Genomic DNA, 21093 nt, shown 5'->3' with positions numbered 1-21093 from the left:
TATATATAATGTATGTAAATTATATCTAACAATAATTAGTATAAATTTGGTCATTTTATAATACTTATATATTTTTGTTTGTATATCTAATATCTAATACCTAAAATATGATTTTTAATATTACTATATATGAGACGCTCAGTTTAATATATTATAAGCAAAAGTGTGATGTCGCAATCGTTGCTAAAATAGGAAGAGAATAACTTTTGTGTAAATAGAAATTGTTACAATAATGAAATGTAATTTTAACTGCCTGATAAAAATGGTACTTAATATTAATAATACTGTATTGGACCAACCCAAAGCATTCTAAAATTAACAAATAATTGGCGATCATAGAGTAAGTGCCCTATGTAAAAATTGTGTCTTCTTCCATGTGTGAAGAGGAGTTAAATAACAAATTATATATCTAATAATAGAAAGGAAAGAGTATCACTTAAACAATTTACACATATTTTAGAATAATTGATTAAACAATATCAAAATATTTGTTTTTATTCCAGAACAATGCTATGCAAAATATGCATTTTACTTTGCACATTGGTATCTTTCAGATTGTCTTTTAAGATCGCACGCGCGGGTGTGTGTGTGTGTGTGTGTGTAATAAAATTATAATATATTATATATATAATATTTTATATAAAAAGTTATATAAAATATTTCATGTTACACATGTATTTGACAATATACATGTTGTTTAGTAAAGAAGGTTGTGTATACAATAATATTAATTACTAATTATTATAAGATATTCTATTGTGAAATAAAGCATAAAAATATTGAATATGAATTCTACATTTTAATTATTTGGATATAGTTATATGATATAATTATATGTTATAAAAAAATGAATGAAAAATAGCACATTTTTTCATAGATAATTTTTTTTATGGTAGAAACTTTTTGGAGGAAAGAAATTCCAATCTATAAGTCTGCAATTAGAGTTTTGCTATATATTTTCTTTAAACAAGATTTATTCATTAAATTTTCCTTAAATATTTCAATTCATGACATAGCCATATTATGGTGCTTAAAAGTATAAGACTACCAGACTGATGGGAAGCAGCTAGTGTTAAAGGAACGTGATTTAATAAGGTCGAGATGCCTAAAAGTACTTGAAGATAACCAGCGCAAAGTACAGCAACAACTGCCTTTCTTCCTCGATTAGGAAGTTTATGTTTACGGGACATAACACCCAAACAAGTTATTAATGCTATAGTAGCAATTCCCTGTAGAAAGACTATATATATTGCACTGTGAAATATAATCTAATGATGAATAATAAATGATTGTATATATGTAGCTTACCAAAATCCTGTGATCAAATTGGACTGTAGTTGGATTTTCCGTGAAATTTTTTAATATGGGAGACATGGCAAGTATATCATCGGGTATCCATTTATCTGCCATTTTTGGGAAGGTATTATATATAAGACCAGCATCCATGCCAGCTACAAATGCTCCCGACAAAGCGGTGAAAAATATCAATCCTTTTGCTGAGTAAATTAATCCTTTAAATCTTTTTATCGTCTTTAGTGCATTATTTGTAACTTTGATATCAGAGAAATTAATCAAATGATCCAAAGCATTATAAAGAAATCCAGTATATATAAGCAATGCTAATCCAAGATGCGCAGCTAAACGATATTGTGATACCCGCGGTACATCGGAAGGTTCTACAAAACGATCTTCTAATCCAGATTTAACCATATACCATCCCATGAGTCCTTGTAAGCCAATTAGTGAACCTAAAGCAACAATCCGTGTTTTCATTCCATGTTTGAGCATACCCTTAAACCAAAAATATGTTGCTGGTATTATAAATATAGTGCCAATCAAACGTCCCCACATTCTATGCAAATATTCCATCCACCAAATACGTTTAAATTCTTCCAATGTCATATTCAGATTGGTTCTACAGAAAATATATATGTTAATAACACGTGTATCTCTCGCAGCATCATTATTTATGTCAATTTTTTTTATATTATCAATATGTTGCATATATGTATTTCTTACATTTTATATTCAGGAAATTGTTTGTAGCGTTCAAATTCTGAAAACCATTGAATTTCATTGAGAGGCATTTTTTCTCCTAATAATCTCCAAGTAACCATAGATAAACCTGATTCCGTAAGTCGTGTTATGCCACCTGGATATATATATATATATATATAAGGAGAAATAATTTACTACTATTTTATAAATAAGTTTTATTTATGTTATACATGTATATGTAATGCTTATTATAAAGACTATGTAAATTTTAATTAGATAACATTTTAAATCTCATAGAACACATATACTATTACACTTAAAATTCTATTTTCCATATGTCTTTTCCGTAATAATCTTCATTATGTTGCAAATATAATAATAATATACAAAATAAATAATAGTACCTAGCGCAACTGCTACAAAAACCATACCGCCACAAGTGAGCAACCAAGATCCCACAATTTTGTCATATTTATTACTCCTTTTTGAAACATAACCACGAATTGCAATATTCGCTTGTTTAAGTGGCCTCTGTCAATTGTTAGATATAATACGTACATTAGTATATAAGTTTATACAATATATTGAAAATGCAAAACGCAGCTACACACGTGTACTACGCATATACATATGGAAAAGAGAGAGAATTTATTACCTTTTGTAACAGGGATGAACAATATTTTTTCAAGGAAATATCGTTACATCGAATGATGTCGATTCTTGCATCCGTGAAAAGACATTGTCGACTAAGAGCATATTTTGTAATATTATATGCTCCGAATATTTTTGTACGATATCTCGCGATATTCAACATGTTATAATTATCAAAGAGTTTATTATCATACGATAAATGTCAATAAAACGTACACACAAAAGCATTCTGCACACAAATATACATGTTAACGCGCGGAAATATATGCATGAGACATTAGTAGAAATCTTTCTCGAAAAGGGCGAAAAGGTACGAGAAGAGTACATCAAAGTATAATACATTGATCTAGTTTCCACCGAAGTCGTCAATCCGATTCTGTTTCGCATCGAATTTAACGTACTGTTTCCACTAAAAGTAGAATAGAAGCGAGGAAGATTGATATTTCAGTAGAGCCAACTTAACTTTTGCTTGTGAATCTAAATAAACATAACCCTTGACAAATTTCTCGTTTATTTTCCATTTTGATAATTAATACAAACAAACGGTAAGGGTGCCATTACATGGAGCGCGGAAACGCGGATTAGCGTAACGCGGAACGAGAGTGAAACCAATCGCGAGCATTCTGCAGTTTTTGTTACGCTAATCCGCGTTTCCGCGCTTCATGTATAATGGCGCCCTGACTGTTACGAACATCAGCATTTAGATTAGACTATATATCGACTATATATTGATGGTTACGAAATAATGAAAAGTAAAGGTTGGCACCATCTACTTTCAAGTGTTTCCATCGTCTAGATTTCGTGTCAATTTGCTGCCACTCCGACAAAGCTTGTAGATCGGAGTGAGAGTGAAATGAACGCAGTCAGTCGTATTTCCATCGACTTAAATTTAGTCCTACGCCGCACTAGATGCGAATTAATACTTCGGTGGAAACTAGACCAGTAATACATATAAAGTATATACATATATTCATTGAACTCTATACATACTGGAATAAGCGATCCCATTGTTTGGCTGTCGCCACTATTTCGCCGAGAGAGAGGTGCGTTTGGATGATGGCATCTTTAAGCCCTAAAACTTAAGAAATTGACCAATCACAATCAAGAATGAGGAGAATACTCGACTGTGATTAGTCAATTTCTTAAGGCTTAGAGCTTAAATCATCTATTGTAGATCGGCACTTAGGGCCACCGCACAAGCTCTTTGCGTTGACTGAAGTTTAAGATTACGTACGAGTTTAGATTTAGAATCAGTACTTAACGTAACGTAATGCATTACGGAAAAGCTTGTGCGGTGGCCCTTATTTAGGGCCGCGGCACATAGAAAAACTTAAGTAGTAAGACTTAAGACTTAAGAATTTCAACTATACGGAATTTTCAGCATAGCTTACGTTTCAATATGGCTGCCTTACTGTTCGATCGTGATTGGTCAATTCGCTAGTCTTACTGCTTAAGTTTTTTTATGTGCCACGCCCCTTATCCTTGTTGTTCACTGAATGTTAAACAAGAAAAAGATTCACTAAAGTATCTACGATTTCATTCGCCAAAATCTAGTAAATTTGTTCACTTTTGTAATTTTCATTTCGTCTCAAGAGGTTTGTTCCCGTTGCTTGAACTTTTTGCCCTCAGTATCTTCGCTTTCACTTTCTTCAACATCCGAATATATATTTATCTCGTTTTCAGTGCAGAAATTTTTGGGAATTTCAAGCAACGCGAACAAACCTAAAGCCCGTATCAGACTACGCATTGAAAATTGAAGATTGAAGATTAAAGATTGGAATTTGATTAATCAAAACAAAAAGGACTAAAATTTCTTTGTCCTGATTGATCAAATTTCAATCTTGAATCTTGAATCTCAATCTTCAATGCGTAGTCTGATACGGGCTTAAGGATACATAATCGACTCTCTGCACACAGGACGCGGAAACGCTTGCCGCGCGGCAAAAGGCGACGCGGTAGCCAATCAATTTTTTGCTCTAATGGAAAAGTTGTAAGTTGATTGGCTACCGCGTCGCCTTTTGCCGCACGGCAAGCGTTTCCGCGTCCTGTGTGCAGAAGCCATCAGATTATTGTATGTCTATGGTTGAAATCTTTTAAGAGAGAAAAAAAGAAATGAAGAGAGATTTGTTCTTTGTCTTTGTCCTTCCATTTTTCGTTTTCCATTTTTCATTTCCGTTTTCAACACTGGCATAGCACTGGCTCTCAGATTCTCAGACTTTTACTTGAGGATAATTGAGGGTTTGACGATTGAAGTTGAGAGTAGAGAATACTTGTATCTGATTCTCTCATTGAAATGGCGAATTTGATCAAGAAACGCCATGCTGACAATAATCACATGGAGGTATCGTATTAGATTAGTTTTGTTTTTTGTAGCGATTTAGTTTTTTATGTGAACTTCCTGCACTATATATAGCGTATGTACACCAAAAATGTAATAGATATTCAGAAGTTGGGAAACAAGAGATGAAAAACAAAAAGTTCAGTTCAGACTTCTACATTATATATAAAATATATATAAAAATCTGTGGTTTAGCTACAAAAGAAGAACAAATCTTGAACTTATATTGTCGTGTGAAAGCTTTGTTTAAAGAATAACTATATGTTTTTGTAACTGATAGAATTGATTAATGAAAACACAATTCTCATTTATATTATGCATTACTCAATACTTATTCTTCACATTATTTTTTACGATATGTTATATATCATGATTCATTCTATTTAGTCTATCTTTTAGGTAGAGACAATTAATGGTATACAGGGAAAAGTAAAGCAGTATACAGCTAAAAAAAGAGCTAAGAATGTACAAGGTGGAGAACAAAGAAAAGTAAAATAACAAAGTGTTATATGTGTATATATTTAGTAATATATTGTGTGTATGTGTCTTTACACTTTAATTTTACATAATAATATTTGTTGTAGATATTAGTACCAGCACATAGATATTCGCCTCTAAAAGAAAATTGGTTGAAAATATCTGCGCCCATTGTTGAACATTTAAAATTACAAGTTCGCTTCAATCTGAAAACCAGAAATGTTGAAATTAGAACAGCGCCAGAAACTCCTGATATTGCGCATCTCCAAAAAGCAGCGGATTTTGTGAAAGCATTTATTTATGGATTTGAAGTGGACGATGCTTTGGCTTTATTGCGTCTGGATGACCTTTTTGTGGAATCGTTTGAAATACAAGATGTTAGACAACAAATAAAAGGTGATCACCAGTCTAGAGCAATTGGCAGATTGGCAGGCAAAGGTGGAAGAACAAAATTCACTATTGAAAACGTAACAAAGACAAGAATTGTGCTAGCAGATACTAAGATACACATACTTGGTTCTTTTCAAAACATACAGTTAGCTCGTAGGGCAATATGCAATTTAATTTTAGGTAGTCCACCTTCTAAAGTATATGGACAACTAAGAAATATAGCTAGTAAGATTTCAAAACAATACTGACAGTTATCTATACTTGTTTTTATTGCATATGTACATATATAATTTTTTTTTCTTTATTAAGAGTTTGTAATAATAAATATGTTCTTAGCTACAGTTACATGCTGCATACATTTCCTTCATTGAAAAGTAGATGCCATATAATATATAATTACAAATATAAGGAGGAACAAAATAAACAGTAGCAGAATACAGTAGATGCATTTTATATTTAGTATGCATATATATTCTGTGTATCATATATATAGTAGTTGCTTTCCATTTACATCAAAACTCAGATAATTCTCACTTGTGATGTCATAACTCAGTTGAATGCACGTTCCTTTTGATGCTAGCAAGTGAGATTCAACTGAGTTTTTACGTGGTTTCTGCACACGATCGAGACCGTGTGCTTTAGTGAGTCTAATAGACTCATATTAAAAGTGAGGTTATAAATCTGTATTGTTATGCGATAGCTTTGTTACCAAAATAAGCAGGTCAATGACGTCATTGTCTGAGTATGAAATACATAACTGAGTGACTCAGTATCACTTGAGTGCAAATGGAAAACAACTAGTAACAAATACACACACATCAATTAGAAATGTGGTTGTAGAGAAAAATTTATAATAAATAACGAAATGTGATAATATTGATGAAGTAATATATATATATATATTCTATCAAATAATTTAACCTTATCATAATAATTTATAATATATTCATAAAAGTATTTGATATTTATATTTACGTGGTACTTTATTAAGAACTAATCTACCATCATAACTAAGAGATGCAAATGTCCAGGGATCGGCAGACGACCATTCCACCGCGTACACGCTATCTTCGTGCTCTTCGTATCTTCCTACAAGACCATCTTCTAATCTGAAATAATATGATTCTTTTTCTAATCCATTTGTATAAATTGAATAATTTAGTACTTCTTTTATATTCAATAGTACTTTGTACTACAATAGTACAAAGTACTATTGAATTGTAAAATATATTTCCGTTTACTTTCTTTTTCCACAAGATTCGTCATTTTGCGAAACAAATTCATCTTCAGTCGACACCATATGTCCAAATGGTTCAGATGAGATAGATGCAATACTATATAAAATCACTCTAGAATCACTGCTGGATGTTAAAACAAGCTGATCGTGAAAACGATTAATTCTTATGTTCCATACCCAATGTGAGTGCTCCATACGCGATAGTACCGGTTCTGTCGGTAATCGAATATCCCAAAATTTCATATATCCATCGTCACCACAGGTGGATAGAAAATACTGACGATTTGCATTAAAATCTAAATCCCTGCAAGACAAATTGTATGTTAAAATAAAAGCAAAAGTGCTTCAATTCCTTTCAATGTCAAGAAGTAATTTTTACATTATTTATTACCTAATGATTTGCGAATGTGCAGATAAAATAGACCAAGCAGCATTGGCTGGGTTTCTAAAATCCCACCCACGTACATTATTTTCATTCAAAGTTACAAACTGATTGGCACCATTATGAGGATTCCATTTACCATTTGTAAATCGTGGCTGACCTTTGCCTGCCAAAGTACCAGATGCTACTACCTGAATGAAATACAGAAAGATTATAAAATGCTTTAAATGTTTCATAACGATAATAGGATTACATTCGCGGAGAGTATAATCTTGGGTAAATGAAGAAGTAATAATCACCTGTAGTCCTTTGTTTGCTAAATCCCACAAAGCAAAATTATTATCTACTACAGAAACAATCTTTTTACAGTCTATAGGATGATAGGCAATAGTTTTAAGATCAGTGCCATACGAGGTTGTATCAATATCTGCTAATTTATAGAGTTGTAAAATGTCATTCGTGTACTCTTTTATCTCAGGAAATTTCCAAATAGCTCCTTTCATTTGACAAGTGCCTTCCTCTAAAAAAGTAATGCCGATAAAAATTATTAGAAAACATTTAAAACCACAAAGAAACATAAGTATTACTAAATTCAAGGTGTTTATTCGATTTGACAATAAAAAGATATTATTTTCAAAAATTGAAGATGCACATGCGACACTAAGGCTTATTTACCATTCAAATGGTTATAACATGTAATAAATACATCAGGTTCGGTTGGAGAAGCCTGTAAGGACCAAATTTCTCCTAGTGGATGCTGAAATACTTGAGTCTTTAAATTTCCTGTTTCCTCATTAAGTTCCACCAAGTGAATCTGATTATTGTTAAAGTTTAAAGATTGTGTTCCTATCAAAAATCTTACAGCATCGGTCTCAGCCGTTTGAGCAGACAGTGCTCTAGTCTAAATATAAAAAAACAGAGAGTATTACTTTAATATAATTATTTATTAACATCATACTTATATAAATAATCGTATGAAACTTTATTATTTAGCAACAATATGAAATAACGTAAAGTAAAAGAGAAAATATAGATTTTCATTCGCATAATTAATTTATACTTGGAATTCGAGTCCATATATGACAGGATTATCATTTTCCATTTTTAAGTCTTCTTCTTCTTCTTTGTTTATTTATCTCTGGTTAAAAAACTCGTGTGCAAACCGATGTGTATTTATGTACAATTTTTTGATATATATGGGCTGTGTTCCAAAATTCACTGCCAGTAATGGAAATCTATAGTTCATGTAATAGCTTCTGCACACAGGCGCGGAAACGCTTGCCGCGCGGCAAAAGACCACGCGGTAGCCAATCAACTTACAACTTTTCTATTAGAACGAAAAATTTAGAGCTTGAAAGATTGACGTTGCTTTTTGCCGCGCGGCAAGTATTTCCGCGTCCTGTGTGCAGAAGCCATAAAACCCGTATCGGACTATGCATTGAAAATTGAAGATTGAAGATTAAAGATTGGAATTTGACTAAGGCCGGTATTCATAGTCCGGTCTTATATCCAAGATCGTCTTAAGTACGATCTTAAGATACTATGCGGCCATTTCATTGGTTGAATGGGATCTTAAGACGACCCAAGACCACACTTAAGACGATCTTGGATATAAGACCGGACTATGAATACCGGCCTAAGTCCGGATCTACAATAGATGCTTGTTTGCTTGCTTGGGTTTGGGATTGGCTCCAGCGAATACTCGCTATACGACCATAAACTGGTTGGGTTATATATGTAAGTTCCTCTTGGGGGAAGGAGAGAAGGAAGGAATTTGGGAGGTGGTAGGAAAGGAAAAATAGGAAAGCGCAGGCCAGGGTCGAGTCGGGAATCGAACCCGAGATTTCTGGGATGTGAGTCAGGCGCGCTACTCCCTGAGCCACCAGAGGCCCCTCTACACTAGATGTAGTAAGCCTCAAGCTTAGAACATATATAAATGGAAGGGGAATGCCTTTGTTTCCCGATAGAAAAACATGTCGGAAGGAAGTAAGAAAGAAAATCATAGTTGCCTCTCTCTTGTGAGTAACTCTGCTCAAAAGTGCGCATGCACGGCCATGTGTGTGTACACAAAAGTATGTATACTACAGACACGATGCTGGTATGTGTAGTTACTCCCAAGAGAGAGAGGCAACTACGATTTCTTTCTCACTTCCTTTTTCGACACTTTTCAGCCTGCTATTCCCCTTCCATTTATATATGTTCTAAGGTCTCAAGCCATAAGAAATTGATCAATCACAATCAAATGCGAGAAGAATAATGAATTGTTAGTGCCGATCTGCAATAGGTGATTTAAGCCCTAAGCCTTAAGAAATTGACCGATCACAGTCAAGTATGAGGAGAATACTCGACTGTGATTAGTCAATTTCTTAAGGCTTAGGGCTTAAAATCTTATTGTAGACGCCACTTAAGCCCTAAGCGAGTCGGCCAACTCCCATCTTTTATAACTTAGGGCTTGAGGCTAGGATCGATGCCATAGACATAGTATATCTGGACCGAGTGTTGAGGAGTGGGGGCCAATGCCCACGTAGAAAAGGACATACTCTGTTTCGTGCCCCTTGCGTTCTCTCTCGCTCGCACGTAGCATGATGAAAGAGAGCGCTATGCTCTGTGCGAGCGAGAGAGAACGCAAGGGGCACGAAACAGAGTATGTCCTTTTCTACGTGTATCTTTACCCCCACTCCTTAAATAAAGGCAAACGCTCGGTCTAGATATACTATGTCTATGGATCGATGTAATTTTTCTCTTAAAACAAAGGCTAAATCTTAAATCACCTATTGTAGACCGGCATTTATTGGTAATTTTTATACGGCTTAAGGCTTACTACATCTATTGTAGATCCGGTCTAATCAGAACGAAAGGGACTAAAATTTTTTTTATTCTGATTGGTCTAATTTCAATCTTGAATCTTGAATCTCAATCTTCAATGCATAGCCTGATACGGGCTTAACGTATATTATAGATTCCCAGTACTGGATACCGATCATGTAACTTTTTCCCTAGGGCGGAAACGTGAAAAATATTAGCATTGAAATCAATAGCAAAATTTTTCACTTTTCACTTTTCCGCCCTAGGGGAAAAGTTACATGATCGATACCCTGGCAGTGAATTTTGGAACACGTATGGAATTAAGCCTATCGCACAATGCTAGGCGATAATGATAGCGATAGGCAATATCCAATGAGAGCACTGCTTTTTCAAAAAAGCAGTACTCTCATTGGATATCGCCTATCATTATCGCTTAGCATTGTGCGATAGGCTTTAATCTTTTTATAATCCATAAAGCCCGTATCAGACTACGCATTGAAGATTGAGGTTGAAGGTCGAAGATTGAAATTTGACCAATCAGGACAAAGAAATTTTAGTCCCTTTTATTCTGATTAGTCAAATTTCAATCTTTAATCTTCAATCTTCAATTTTCAATGCGTAATCTGATACGGCATTGCGGACGCGGATCGGATTTGGATTACGGACTGCGAATCGTCAATCATCCAATCAGATCCTTGGCTACTTCGCTTTGATTGGATGAATGACGATTTGCAGTCCGTACTCCAAATCCGATTCGAATCCGCAATGCATAGTGTGACACGGGCTTAACCGTGGTTATAGGTTATAGTTGATTGTTGATTGTTCGGAGCTTTGTGGTTTTGTGGCAATTTATAGATTAATAAGGTATTTTTGGTTATGGCTATGTCTCCAAATTTTGATTTAAAAGAGAGACTAAATATTTGTTTCAAAGATGCAACGGCTCTGAATCTACTATGCAGAAGTATATCTTCCGGTACGTATTTTATATACATACATATATACAATATTATCACATGTATGTAACTTACGCATTTATATATTTCCTTTTTTAAAATATTTTTTTATTTTATTGTCTAATATAAGATTAATGAATAATAGTAGCAATAAGAAGAGATCAAAATTAGGTTTTAACATTAGCCTTGTTTTAAAATGTAATTTATATAACAATCTGCATTAATTTCTTTTATTATTTTTCTAGCATCAACTAATTGTAATTTTAGGTCATATGCTTATATAAATTGTCTTTTGATTTTTTCTATAGCTATCTTGTGTGATATCTTATGTGTGATTCAACTTTAGATTTTATTTGTTATACACACATATGCACACATATGTACACATACAAAATTAAGAATCAATCCAATTATAAGTTATGAAGGACATTAAAATACTTTTTTTTTCAGAAATAGAATCAGGTTCAATGAAACTTAGCACATTTGTAGAAACACTAGGCTTCTATATGACGGATCAAAATGTTCTCACAAGGGAAAAAGGGGTTACAGCTCTTTCTTCTGTTTTGTCACAGCTACCCCAAGATTATCTTACTGAGTCAGAATTGTATTTTATTACAATGTTTTATTGTGATAGGATAAAAGATCATTATAATATCATACCATCTGTGTTGAATGGTATTCTAGCACTTGTGAGCATTTATTTTAGAGGCCATCTTTCTCTGTAGATCTTGTAAACCTTTTTTCTTGTCAAATGTTTATTCTTAAACTTTGTTTTAGGTAAACATGACTCATTTACCTCAAAATGCACCATCATCACTGTTAAGAGTTATGTTCGACCATGTTCAATGTCAGTCTCAGTTATTATCAGAACGTCGCAAAATATATGTAATATTCAAAATCTTGATAGAAAACAAACTAGATGATTTGAAATCTATGGGATCAGATTTAATTTATGGTATTATTAATTCTATTGATGGTGAAAGAGATCCAAACAATCTTATGTTATTGTTCAATGTACTACCACATTTTATAAAAAAATTTCCATTGGGACATTTAGCTGAAGAAATGTTTGAAGTTATGGCATGTTATTTCCCAGTTGATTTCAATCCTGTAATTATATTTATTTTTATTTGCTTTATGCGATATTAAAAAAAATATAAATATATGAATTATAAATATTGTTTACAGTCTGGCACAGAGGATTTAAATGTGACACGAGAAGATTTGGCAAAAAGATTGATTCCCTGCTTATGTATTATTCCAGAGTTTGCCGATTATTGTATTCCTCTTATAGTTGACAAATTATATTCCACCCATAGGATTGCTAAACTTGATTCTTTAAATCTATTGCGCGAAGGCATTAAAACATTTGGGCTGTTGAAAGTGAAATCGTATCTACCAGAATTATGGACAATTTTAAAGAAAGAAATTATGCCAGGAAAGGACATCGAAATAAAAAATGCTGCTTTAGAAGCAATAACATCTTTAATTAAAGTTATATCAATCGATGAAGCTATTTGCAAAAATTTCATTGACCAAATAATTATTGACATAAAATTATTTCTATCCGATGTGCAACTTACTTTTTATAGACCTGCTCAGGGATTTTTGGAGACTATAGCAATAATTAGTAAAACAATATGTGTGCAAATCTTGCAAGCTGTAATACCTTTATGTATCGGTCAATACTCTACGAGAAATTCCTCAAATGATAAAATTGCATTGATAGAAACTTTAAATAATTTTGTGAAAATTTCTTCTTATCATGGCTTTTGTATTCAAGGTAAGTTGCATTAAAACAAAATGAATGTTGCATGCTATAGGAATTTTTAACTTATAACACCATATCGCTATTATTGCGTTTTGTGAATTGTGTATGTAATGATGTTAATATATATTTTATATATATGCGAAATATGTAGACGTTCCAGAATTAGCATGGACAAATATACTTCAAATATATTTGGATGATTTGACAGTTGACAATATAGAGTTGAAAAGCAAAATATTTGTCGGTTTAACAATCCAAAAGGCTTATTTAAACGATGTACAACGCACTATATTCTATAATGCGATATGCGATGAAATTGAAATAGGTTGCATCGAAATACAGATTATATGTCATACAGCTATTGTAGATTTTGCTACATTGTATCTTCAAGAAATATTATTGCTAATTAAAGACAGATTATTATCAAATACAGGTGAGTTATAAAAATGTATATACAGTTAACTAATTTATGTATAATTGCCAATAGGAGTGTCAATAATATTATTGGAATATTTCAGATAAAACGAGAGTAGAAATACTGAAACATAGGATAAAAGCTTTGACAGCAGTTGCAAAAATATATGAATTAGGTTATGTAATTCTCCCACAAATTGTCACAATGTCAACAAACAATATTAATATTGACATATGTATTACAGCATTACTGAATATCCAGAAACTAATTGCTTCAAAGAAATCTGATTTCAATATACATCGATTTCTATATAAGGAATGTCACATTATTGATAAATTAATTTCATACAAGACAAATGTGGTTGATCATAAAATGTTGATATCTAATGTTTGCCAATTAATTGTACGAAATCTTACAATTGAAGAACAATGCACAATTGTAGCAAAGTATGCTGTGGCTTTAAATATAAAAACTTCGAAAACTGACGTGACTATAATAATGAATCTTTTCATTCCTTTACGGAAAGATATCAACTTGAATATTAGCAATGATATGGTGGAAAATTTGTATAATCTTGCAATCAACAGTCGCAGTCCGGATGTAAAGCAAACAAGCTGTAAATTTTTATCCGTTTTATTAAATAAAATGGAGATGGCAGATCTTAGTCGAATTGTACCTTATCTCGAAGACAAGATAAATAATAATTTAAAAGCAGATAATGATATCGAACTAAAGCAGAATACAGTTAACTTTCAAATTTGGATAACTAAAGCATTTATTACGAGAGGATATGGCAAGTCTCAATATTTCTTGGAAAATGTATGTGCGATTTAATATATAATTATAACACATAATGCTTTAATATGCAAAAAATGATCAAATTGATACATTATATTGTTTTCACAGCTTACACATCTACTAATTCACGACGAAATGGGTCAATTTCTAAGCGAACAATATCAAATTTTAGTAAGTAAATACGAAGATACTTTAATAGAGGAAAATTTCTGTAATATAAAAATATTTTATAAACAAAGAGTGTTTGAATATTTGTTGCAACAAACTATTAGTTTTACAAACTCAAGTAGGCAGAATTACCTTATCGCTTTGGTACATTTATTGGAACAAATGCCTGAAGAATTATTATTTTTGCATTTGACTGGGGTAAGTTTCTTGCTAATCTTTTGGTGATAAAAAATAATAAATTTTACAATAAAATTGTGATTAATATATCGCGTTATTAGTTGGTGCCATTGCTGATCGAATCTCTAGCTCTTAGCAATGAGTATTTAATTCTTCGGACTTTGACGTCGCTTAAACTTTTACTCGATACAAAACACGACATATTTTTTGATAATGTACAGTGTGTCATACCAAGACTTATGCAACTATCAGCACATCGAATTATGGTAATTACTCGCATCAACTGTAATTTTTCAAACCATTTAGTTTGTTATTATGTAATCTTATATATTTCGATATATTAATAGGGTGTTAGAATCGCGGCTCTGGAATGCCTGGCGCATTACGCCTATTATCCCACTGTTTTAATCAATCCGTACAAGCAAGTTGTATTAGACAAATTGGGGGTAATAATCGATGATCGCAAACGTTTAGTCAGGAAAGCTGCCGTGGAAGCGAGAATACGATGGTTTATAGCAGGTGCATCTGGGTCCAAAGAATGAACAATATTGCAGTTTAGTTTTACATATAAATTCGTCTAATATATGATTATATATATTTTATATTTTTCGCCTTATTTTATATATTCTGAAAAATGTAAATTTCTTATTGTTAAATATTTTTTTAATATACAGACAAGTGATATTTATAAATTGGTATATACAGTTGCCTTTATTTGGATATTTATAATATTATTCACAATATATTTTTTCCTAAGCATCTTCTCTAAGGTTTCCTAATAACTATTTATTTCCTGGATATCTTTCTTAATCGAGTAAAGAATTGATCTTTATGTAAGTGGATTAAAATCACGACCGAACTAGCTTAGATACGCTCAGTGGGTATAACGCAAACATGGGCGATGGTGAGAATATAATATTCACGCTTCACTTTACTTTAGGATATTATTAATATTCTACTTTTATCATAGTGTCAATTAGATAGAAGTGAAATATCGAAGAATTTTTCTCAAATTTTTCAATTTAATACAAATTAAATTTTTCATCAAATATTTATGCATGACACACATGTATGCGCTTTTGTAGGTGTGGTAAAGAATGGTGCATATAAATATGATGATAATACAAAATATATCGGAGATTGGAATCGTAAGGGATTGAAACACGGTGCCGGTTTGTTAATTCTTCCGGACGGGACACGATATGAAGGAGCATTTCAGAATGGATTATGTTCTGGCTTGGGAGTTATTATATTTCCCGATGGAGCAAAGTAATAAGTTACATCGCAAATTTATTTCGCGTTTTTATATCGCGTTCCATTTAATAATATCGTTGCATTTATAAAAAAAAGTACATTTTTCATTCTTAGATACGAAGGCGAGTTTATGCAAGGATGGTTTCATGGCCATGGTGTATTTTGGAGAGCCGACGGTATGAAATTCGAAGGGGAATTTCGCGGGGGTCGTGTCTGGGGCTTAGGTAGGCGTGAATCAGATTATAATAAATAATTATGGAACTTTATAATTTCTTAATACGAAAAGAGTGTTGTGACTGTTTTTAGACCAAGAGTTTTTTATATAAGTTGCATGTGTGTAACCGTTTACAATTAGTTATATATTAGTTATATATTATTTATTGGATAGGTTTAGTGACTTATGCCGATGGATCGCATGGATTTCCAAGGAATGAAGGTTTTTTTCAAGATTGCAGATTAGTAAGACGACGACGTTGTCCGGATATAGTACAAAAAGCGCAAAAAATTTCCATGATGGCACGTGCGCAATGTAGTTGAACGGGAATAGACATTTAGAGCTAGTACATACATATAATTAAAAAAGAAGACATATATAGGTAGTCTTCGTTCACTAGAGTCCGTATTTCTCTCTGCAAATATTGATATAATATTAACAAAAATAAAAACACATCTATATGTGTCTATATATATTTTTATACATTGATATTCGTATTTAAGAGAGAGAGTGAGAGAGAGAGAGAGAGTCTTATAATTTCTTCCTTATATTGTGTCAAATATCGTCGGCATTTCTGCTCACGCGTGCGAGTAAAACTTTAATTTTTTAAACATTTTTCGAGCAAATAGTATACGGTTGAAAAATGAAAATATCTATTTTTACACACATATTAGCTATATAAAATTAAAATTTAAACGCAAACAATATTTGTGATGTCAATTTCTTGAATTCAGAACGAAATGTTATTATAACGAGTTCAAAAGAAAAAGTTGGAGAGAGGGAACAACAAGGCTAGACTACTTTTCGCTCAGAGAGGCGTGGTCTCCAAGCCGGATGTTCCAGTTTTGAAGGCACGAAGGTACTAAGGGATAATACCAACATCAATGTATAAAAACGCGCTTTTAATGTTTTGGAACAACAATATATTATTACTATTTCGATTTCATATTTTGTTATGCATTCTATCGAACATTTTACTGGAACATGAAGAGAGATCGAAATTTTAAATTTATAAATTTAATTTAAAACTATATAAGGGTATATGTACACGAGTAAGTTTTACATATTTTCCTACATTTCATATCCTATTTTCTTTTATTTTATTTGAGCGAAAAGATCTTCAAAAATTTTTTAAATATACAATATATTCTTGTTAAGAATAATGTGTTAAATAATAAATTACAAACAAAAAGAGCACAACGTACAGCAAAATAAAAACACAAAAGTTATTAAAATAGAATAATATTCAAGGAGAAAGATAGAAAGAAATATTCGATTTTCGAAAAGAGCATTATCTAATTTGTATATAAAACTTCATAAAAAAATACACACTTCACAAAAAAATGCAATATTTATAAATTATTCTTATTGGAACGGTATATGAAATTTAACGAGGAGTAAGACGTTCGCGCGCACAATGGCGCAATATTAAATTTATCCTTGACACTCTCTCTCCCACTGTAGGGAACTTGTGTACATTGAAAGATTTTGTGGTTCGTCGTTTGTCCGCTAAGTATAAAAGTACCGATTGTCATCGAGAGTAGCATTCGTATTTCGGCACAGACGCAGAATACTCATCGCAAGATTTTTCTAAATAAATACAATGGCAGTTAAGGTACGTTATACGTGTATATCATTTAATATAATTCACAATCGTATAACTAGATTTATTTGTCAGACTCATAAGATAAGAATAATATATAAATCGCATGGTTGAAAATTTATAAATCAATATTAATGGAAATCCTATATTTCAGCTATTTGTAATAGTTTGCGTTTTGGCCGCGGCCAATGCCGGCTATGTTGGAGTGTCTCCCACCCTACAATATCAAATCGCACCAATAGCGCATGTTCAACCCCATGCTATTACGTCGACATCCGATAATATATTACGTAGCCATGGTAATTTGGCACAAATAGCTACGCAAACGAAAACCATCGATACGCCTTTCTCTAGTTCGAGCAAGACTGACATTCGCGTAAGCAATCCGGCTATCACGTACGCGCACTTCGCTCATCCAGCTACTCCATTGTACACTGATGCAGCTGCAGCCATACCGGTGTCGGCGGCTATACGTGCTCCGGCCGCTCTTGGAGTCGCTTACTCGCCGGCGGTCGAGGTATCTCACATGAGCTATAACAGTCCAATTGGAGTTGCTTACGCCTACTAAATAGAATCGGTTACATACTCGTCAGCTTTTTTCTTTTCATATAATATAATAGATAAGTAAATATATGTATATGGACACATATTTATATCCAAATATTCTTCAACAATTGTAATTTGTGTACGCAACGAAATACACATGTTTTTTTAATGACATTACACATAGTTGCGCAATATAAAAATCATTTTATAAAACTTTCATACAAGTTCTCCATTTTTTTCAATCTGTAAAAATTAATTCATTCCGAATAATTTAATCACGTCAACTTTGAATTACGAATAATACACGATAGAAATTACATAATACATACTACCGTAAAATACATCGCAAAAAAAAAATTATGCATATGAAAAAAAAAAATTATGTATATGAAAATATGTATATGTAAAAAAAAAATTATGTATATGAAAATTTATTTGTATATGATGGATGTATTGGGCAAAACGTTTTCTCTGAGAAATACAATAAAGTTCAAATATCTTGTATATCGAATTTTTTATTACTAATTTATGTCTTTTGTTTGGTCCTTGTTAATAATTTCTAGAATTTAAAATGGGGGAAAATCTTTTTTGATAGAAAAACAAGCTGAAAATTGTGCAAATTAGAAACTTGCACATTGCTTCCTCATCATTTTATTTCGCTCACAAAGCTTAAGCTCCTTAAAGCAAGCGGGTTTTTTAATTTTGGCTTCCTCATAAAGGAAGATATCTCAAAATTTACGAAAGTTAGGAATGTTTAGACTAGTGTACAGACATTTCCCAAAAAATTCAAAATTTTATAAAAAATAAATTCTTTCACCGATCCTCACTAAATTCAATACCAACCATCCTTTAATAATGCTTTATTCATGTAAAATAATTTAACTCGATATCTCAAAATTTGCGAAAGTTAAAGCGTGTACAGACATCTCTTAAAAAATTAAAAATTTTATAAAAGATGAACCTTTTCACCGATTCTCACCAAATTCAATACCAACCATCCTTTAATAATATTTTATCCATGTAAAAAAATTTAACTAGATATCTCAAAAATTGCGGAAGTTAGAGGTTGCACAACATATCGCGTATATACATACATACATACATTTTTTAGGAATATGATTTTTCGACGTTTTCGAACATTCTGAACACATCGGCATAAAAAATACGAAAAAAAATTTTGTCACGAAAATAAAGCTTCCTCTATGAGGAAGCAAAAATTTAGCTTTAGAAAATTGTGAAATGTGTATATATTAGCGAATTGTGTCTATATCTGATTAAGGGCGGTGTATTCTGCTGCAACGTATGATGGTATGTGGCGGTGGCATGTTTTATATATCATTCAACGCGACAAATTTAGCTTGTTAGCTTTTAAGTCCTAATCCCAGAGGCGCAGCTAATCCGATAGTGGGTTGAGCCCATGCAGCGGTAGGAGCGGCGGCGATCAATGGCGCTGTAACATTTAATATTTAATGTTTATTTAAATAGATGGACAGAGAGAGAAAGAGAAAGAGAGAGAGAGAGAGAGGGGGGGGGGAAGAGAGAACAGAAGGAAGAGAGAGGGGGGGGGGGAGAAGGGAGGGAGGAAAAGAGAGAAAAACTGGGAGAAAGACTTATATTTCTTCGCAAATTGATCATCTGCAAGAAAATTACAGTGAATTCCATATTATATGGGTTGTTTGATGGAGAGCGATATACATTATATGTATAATTTACATTATATCTATACGTAAATTATTAATGTCATCTCGCGATGACGCAACATGTCTTTTGTCTTCCTTTTAAAGATATCCGTCTCATTTTTTGACTAATATATGCAGTCTCGCGAGACATTGCAGATGGGCGAATGTGGGACGCGTACGTTTGTTTCTTTTAGAAATCGTTGTATAAATCATACTAGAATAATTAATTGAAAATCGGCAAAAATGAGACAAACAGAAAAAAATATCATCTCGCGATTGTTACAGAGATATATAAAATCGTTATGATAATGAGAATAATGTTAATTTTAATTTTTTTTTCAATGCTATTGCATAATATTTTGCGTGTTTTTATCTTATAATAAAAGATTATCTATACCTTTTAAGATGGGAGCGGCAACAATCGTTGTTGGCAATGCGATCGCAGCTGGTTTAATAGCAATAGCCGCGGATGCGAGTGCGGGTGCCGCAATCAAGCCGCTATAAACGCTAAGATTCGCGATAGCCAAAAGGCAATCACAGATTACCAAGAACTGCAAAATTTAATAATGCTGATTAATCTCCAAAAATTTTAAATTTCTAAGTAAATGTTCCGCCGTAACAAATCAGTAAATATTAATTGACTTTTCGATTACATTATTTTGTATCTCTATTCGTATTGGAACATTTACACAAAAATGCCATACAAGCTTATTGATAATCGCGCGTTTCTTCTCCTCTGGATTCAAATATTAGTAATTGCGTAGTGTATATTTGCTGCTTTGTAGAAATTAATATAAAAGTAACGAAATCAACATTTCCGATCCAAAATTGTCGACTGTTCTATGTATATATATATATATATATATACACATACATACACACAGATTAATACAAACAGCTATATACATGATCAATTTCTTATACCGCATCTTATGTATATATAAATACAGATATGTATATACATTATGTGTATATCTGTACGTATATACGAGATATTATCGCGTGCATTCAAATTACGAACGAATTTCGTGTAATATTAGTCTAATGACAATCGACGCAAGCATCATGATTGACTTCCTTTTTTCTTCGCTTGATGATCAATGATTTTAATTTAACAATTTGTGAGGGAGGGACGGCGAGAGACGGAGAGAACAGACCTTATAAATACAAAATCACCCCAACGTGATGATCTGATTTATACGAGTTTACGAGAAACAAGAAATATCGAAAAGTTTCA

General features: G+C 32.5%; 5 protein-coding genes and 1 long non-coding RNA gene across 11 annotated transcripts in view; 3 read left to right on the top strand and 3 right to left on the bottom strand.

The window, feature by feature from the left end:
- Positions 1–462: 462 nt before the first annotated feature.
- LOC115238374 (cytochrome c oxidase assembly protein COX15 homolog) lies at positions 463–3215 on the bottom strand. 2 transcript variants are annotated; one of them, XM_029812127.1, is made up of 5 exons: positions 2654–3215; positions 2403–2529; positions 2020–2152; positions 1309–1915; positions 463–1240 (listed from the first exon to the last, which is right to left on the bottom strand). In XM_029812127.1, exons 1-5 carry the CDS (start codon positions 2810–2812, stop codon positions 1214–1216), a joined length of 1053 nt encoding a protein of 350 aa, XP_029667987.1. In that variant the 5' UTR covers positions 2813–3215; the 3' UTR covers positions 463–1213. The 2 variants fall into 2 exon arrangements, with proteins under 2 accessions (XP_029667987.1, XP_029667986.1); XM_029812126.1 differs by having other exon boundaries at positions 480–1229; positions 2654–2812.
- Positions 3216–4682: 1467 nt separating this feature from the next.
- LOC115238371 (RNA-binding protein pno1) lies at positions 4683–6199 on the top strand. Of its 3 annotated transcripts, none has more exons than XM_029812121.1 (3): positions 4683–4990; positions 5387–5476; positions 5572–6199. In XM_029812121.1, exons 1-3 carry the CDS (start codon positions 4943–4945, stop codon positions 6100–6102), a joined length of 669 nt encoding a protein of 222 aa, XP_029667981.1. In that variant the 5' UTR covers positions 4683–4942; the 3' UTR covers positions 6103–6199. The 3 variants fall into 3 exon arrangements, with proteins under 3 accessions (XP_029667981.1, XP_029667983.1, XP_029667984.1); XM_029812124.1 differs by having other exon boundaries at positions 4711–4990; positions 5387–5459; XM_029812123.1 differs by lacking the exon at positions 5387–5476 and having other exon boundaries at positions 4710–4990.
- Positions 6142–8871, bottom strand: LOC115238370 (EARP-interacting protein homolog). Of its 2 annotated transcripts, none has more exons than XM_029812120.1 (6): positions 8534–8871; positions 8149–8374; positions 7773–7993; positions 7483–7664; positions 7096–7395; positions 6142–6985 (listed from the first exon to the last, which is right to left on the bottom strand). In XM_029812120.1, the coding sequence occupies exons 1-6, from the start codon at positions 8573–8575 to the stop codon at positions 6919–6921; spliced, it is 1038 nt and encodes a 345-aa protein (XP_029667980.1). In that variant the 5' UTR covers positions 8576–8871; the 3' UTR covers positions 6142–6918. The 2 variants fall into 2 exon arrangements, with proteins under 2 accessions (XP_029667980.1, XP_029667979.1); XM_029812119.1 differs by having other exon boundaries at positions 6142–6963; positions 8534–8868.
- Positions 8872–10963: 2092 nt separating this feature from the next.
- LOC115238359 (MMS19 nucleotide excision repair protein homolog) lies at positions 10964–15316 on the top strand. 2 transcript variants are annotated; one of them, XM_029812098.1, is made up of 9 exons: positions 10964–11251; positions 11682–11920; positions 12009–12341; positions 12420–13014; positions 13154–13435; positions 13521–14236; positions 14324–14581; positions 14662–14826; positions 14908–15316. In XM_029812098.1, the coding sequence occupies exons 1-9, from the start codon at positions 11155–11157 to the stop codon at positions 15100–15102; spliced, it is 2880 nt and encodes a 959-aa protein (XP_029667958.1). In that variant the 5' UTR covers positions 10964–11154; the 3' UTR covers positions 15103–15316. The 2 variants fall into 2 exon arrangements, 1 of the variants encoding a protein (XP_029667958.1); XR_003884488.1 differs by lacking the exon at positions 14908–15316 and having other exon boundaries at positions 10965–11251; positions 14324–14386; positions 14488–14581.
- A 6-nt stretch (positions 15317–15322) lies between these two features.
- Positions 15323–18681, top strand: LOC115238360. The gene is made up of 5 exons (XM_029812099.1): positions 15323–15464; positions 15646–15829; positions 15929–16038; positions 16203–16273; positions 17786–18681. The coding sequence occupies exons 1-5, from the start codon at positions 15455–15457 to the stop codon at positions 18197–18199; spliced, it is 789 nt and encodes a 262-aa protein (XP_029667959.1). The 5' UTR covers positions 15323–15454; the 3' UTR covers positions 18200–18681.
- Positions 18682–19190: 509 nt separating this feature from the next.
- The window catches only part of LOC115238358, a 9266-nt gene continuing 7363 nt past the window's right edge, over positions 19191–21093 (bottom strand). The window contains exons 2-3 of the long non-coding RNA XR_003884487.1: positions 20254–20407; positions 19191–19627 (exon numbers count right to left, since the gene is read on the bottom strand). This is a non-coding gene — a long non-coding RNA (uncharacterized LOC115238358). The remainder of the gene's footprint in view (positions 19628–20253; positions 20408–21093) is intronic.

This window comes from Formica exsecta, unplaced genomic scaffold (assembly GCF_003651465.1).
Source record: "Formica exsecta isolate Colony F162 unplaced genomic scaffold, ASM365146v1 scaffold333, whole genome shotgun sequence".
Taxonomy (NCBI): Eukaryota; Metazoa; Arthropoda; class Insecta; order Hymenoptera; family Formicidae; genus Formica; species Formica exsecta.
This window is presented reverse-complemented; position numbering and strand designations above follow the sequence as displayed.